The sequence below is a fragment of the Pygoscelis adeliae genome, unplaced genomic scaffold (assembly GCF_000699105.1).
Source record: "Pygoscelis adeliae isolate BGI_AS28 unplaced genomic scaffold, ASM69910v1 Scaffold815, whole genome shotgun sequence".
NCBI classification, from domain to species: domain Eukaryota; kingdom Metazoa; phylum Chordata; class Aves; order Sphenisciformes; family Spheniscidae; genus Pygoscelis; species Pygoscelis adeliae.
Genome location: NW_008824802.1, coordinates 1 through 605, shown reverse-complemented (window position 1 = coordinate 605; position 605 = coordinate 1). Strand labels below are relative to the sequence as shown.

At 69.1% G+C, this 605-nt stretch overlaps 1 protein-coding gene across 1 annotated transcript in view; it reads right to left on the bottom strand.

Annotated features, from left to right (window-relative positions):
- The window catches only part of LOC103916909 (cathepsin L1-like), a gene marked incomplete at its 5' end in the record, with an annotated part of 2,400 nt that extends 1,812 nt beyond the window's left edge, over positions 1-588 (bottom strand). Inside the window, one exon of the mRNA XM_009323976.1 lies at positions 384-588. Within this exon, the coding sequence (XP_009322251.1) occupies positions 384-588 (205 nt within the window). The remainder of the gene's footprint in view (positions 1-383) is intronic.
- Between the last annotated feature and the right edge of the window lie 17 nt (positions 589-605).

The window sequence follows — 605 nt, the reverse complement described above, 5'->3', positions numbered from 1 at the left end:
TGCCCTTGGGTTGGGGCAAGCTCTGGGGGTGTCGCTCCCAGCTGATGGGGACATGGGGGAAGCCAGATGTGGCTTCAGCTGTCACATCTGTCCCTGGGGCACCAGACTGAACGAGGGCCAAGTGCCAGCCGAGCTGCCTTTTGCCAGGTAAGCCCTGCTTTGATCTCCCAGTTGCTGAGCAGAGCGGGGGCCACAGGGAGATGTGGGTCCCGAGGGACAGCGCAGCCCCACGGGCTCCTCAGCACGGTGACAGAGAGTGGGGCGGCTCGGTTGGACTTTGCGCTGGCCCGGATGAGGAGCGCTCACACCCTCCCCATCGCAGCCTTACGCCATCCCGCAGCACCCCGACGGCGAGACCCCGTTTCCCTGACCCGGCTCCTCACCGTACATGCGCCAGTCGAGGCTCTCGGGCAGGATGAGGCCGGCGTAGAGCTCGGTGGGGAAGGGCTGCCCGTTGTTGGGAGCCCCGCTCCGGCGGCGGCCCCGCAGGGCGGCCAGCTCCTGGGGCGTGCGGTCGGCCAGGTGGTTCAGCGCCAGCGTGTAGGAGAGCGCAGCGCGGTTCCTCGAGTGCACGAACCTGCCATCGGGGGGGGGGGGGCAGCCGC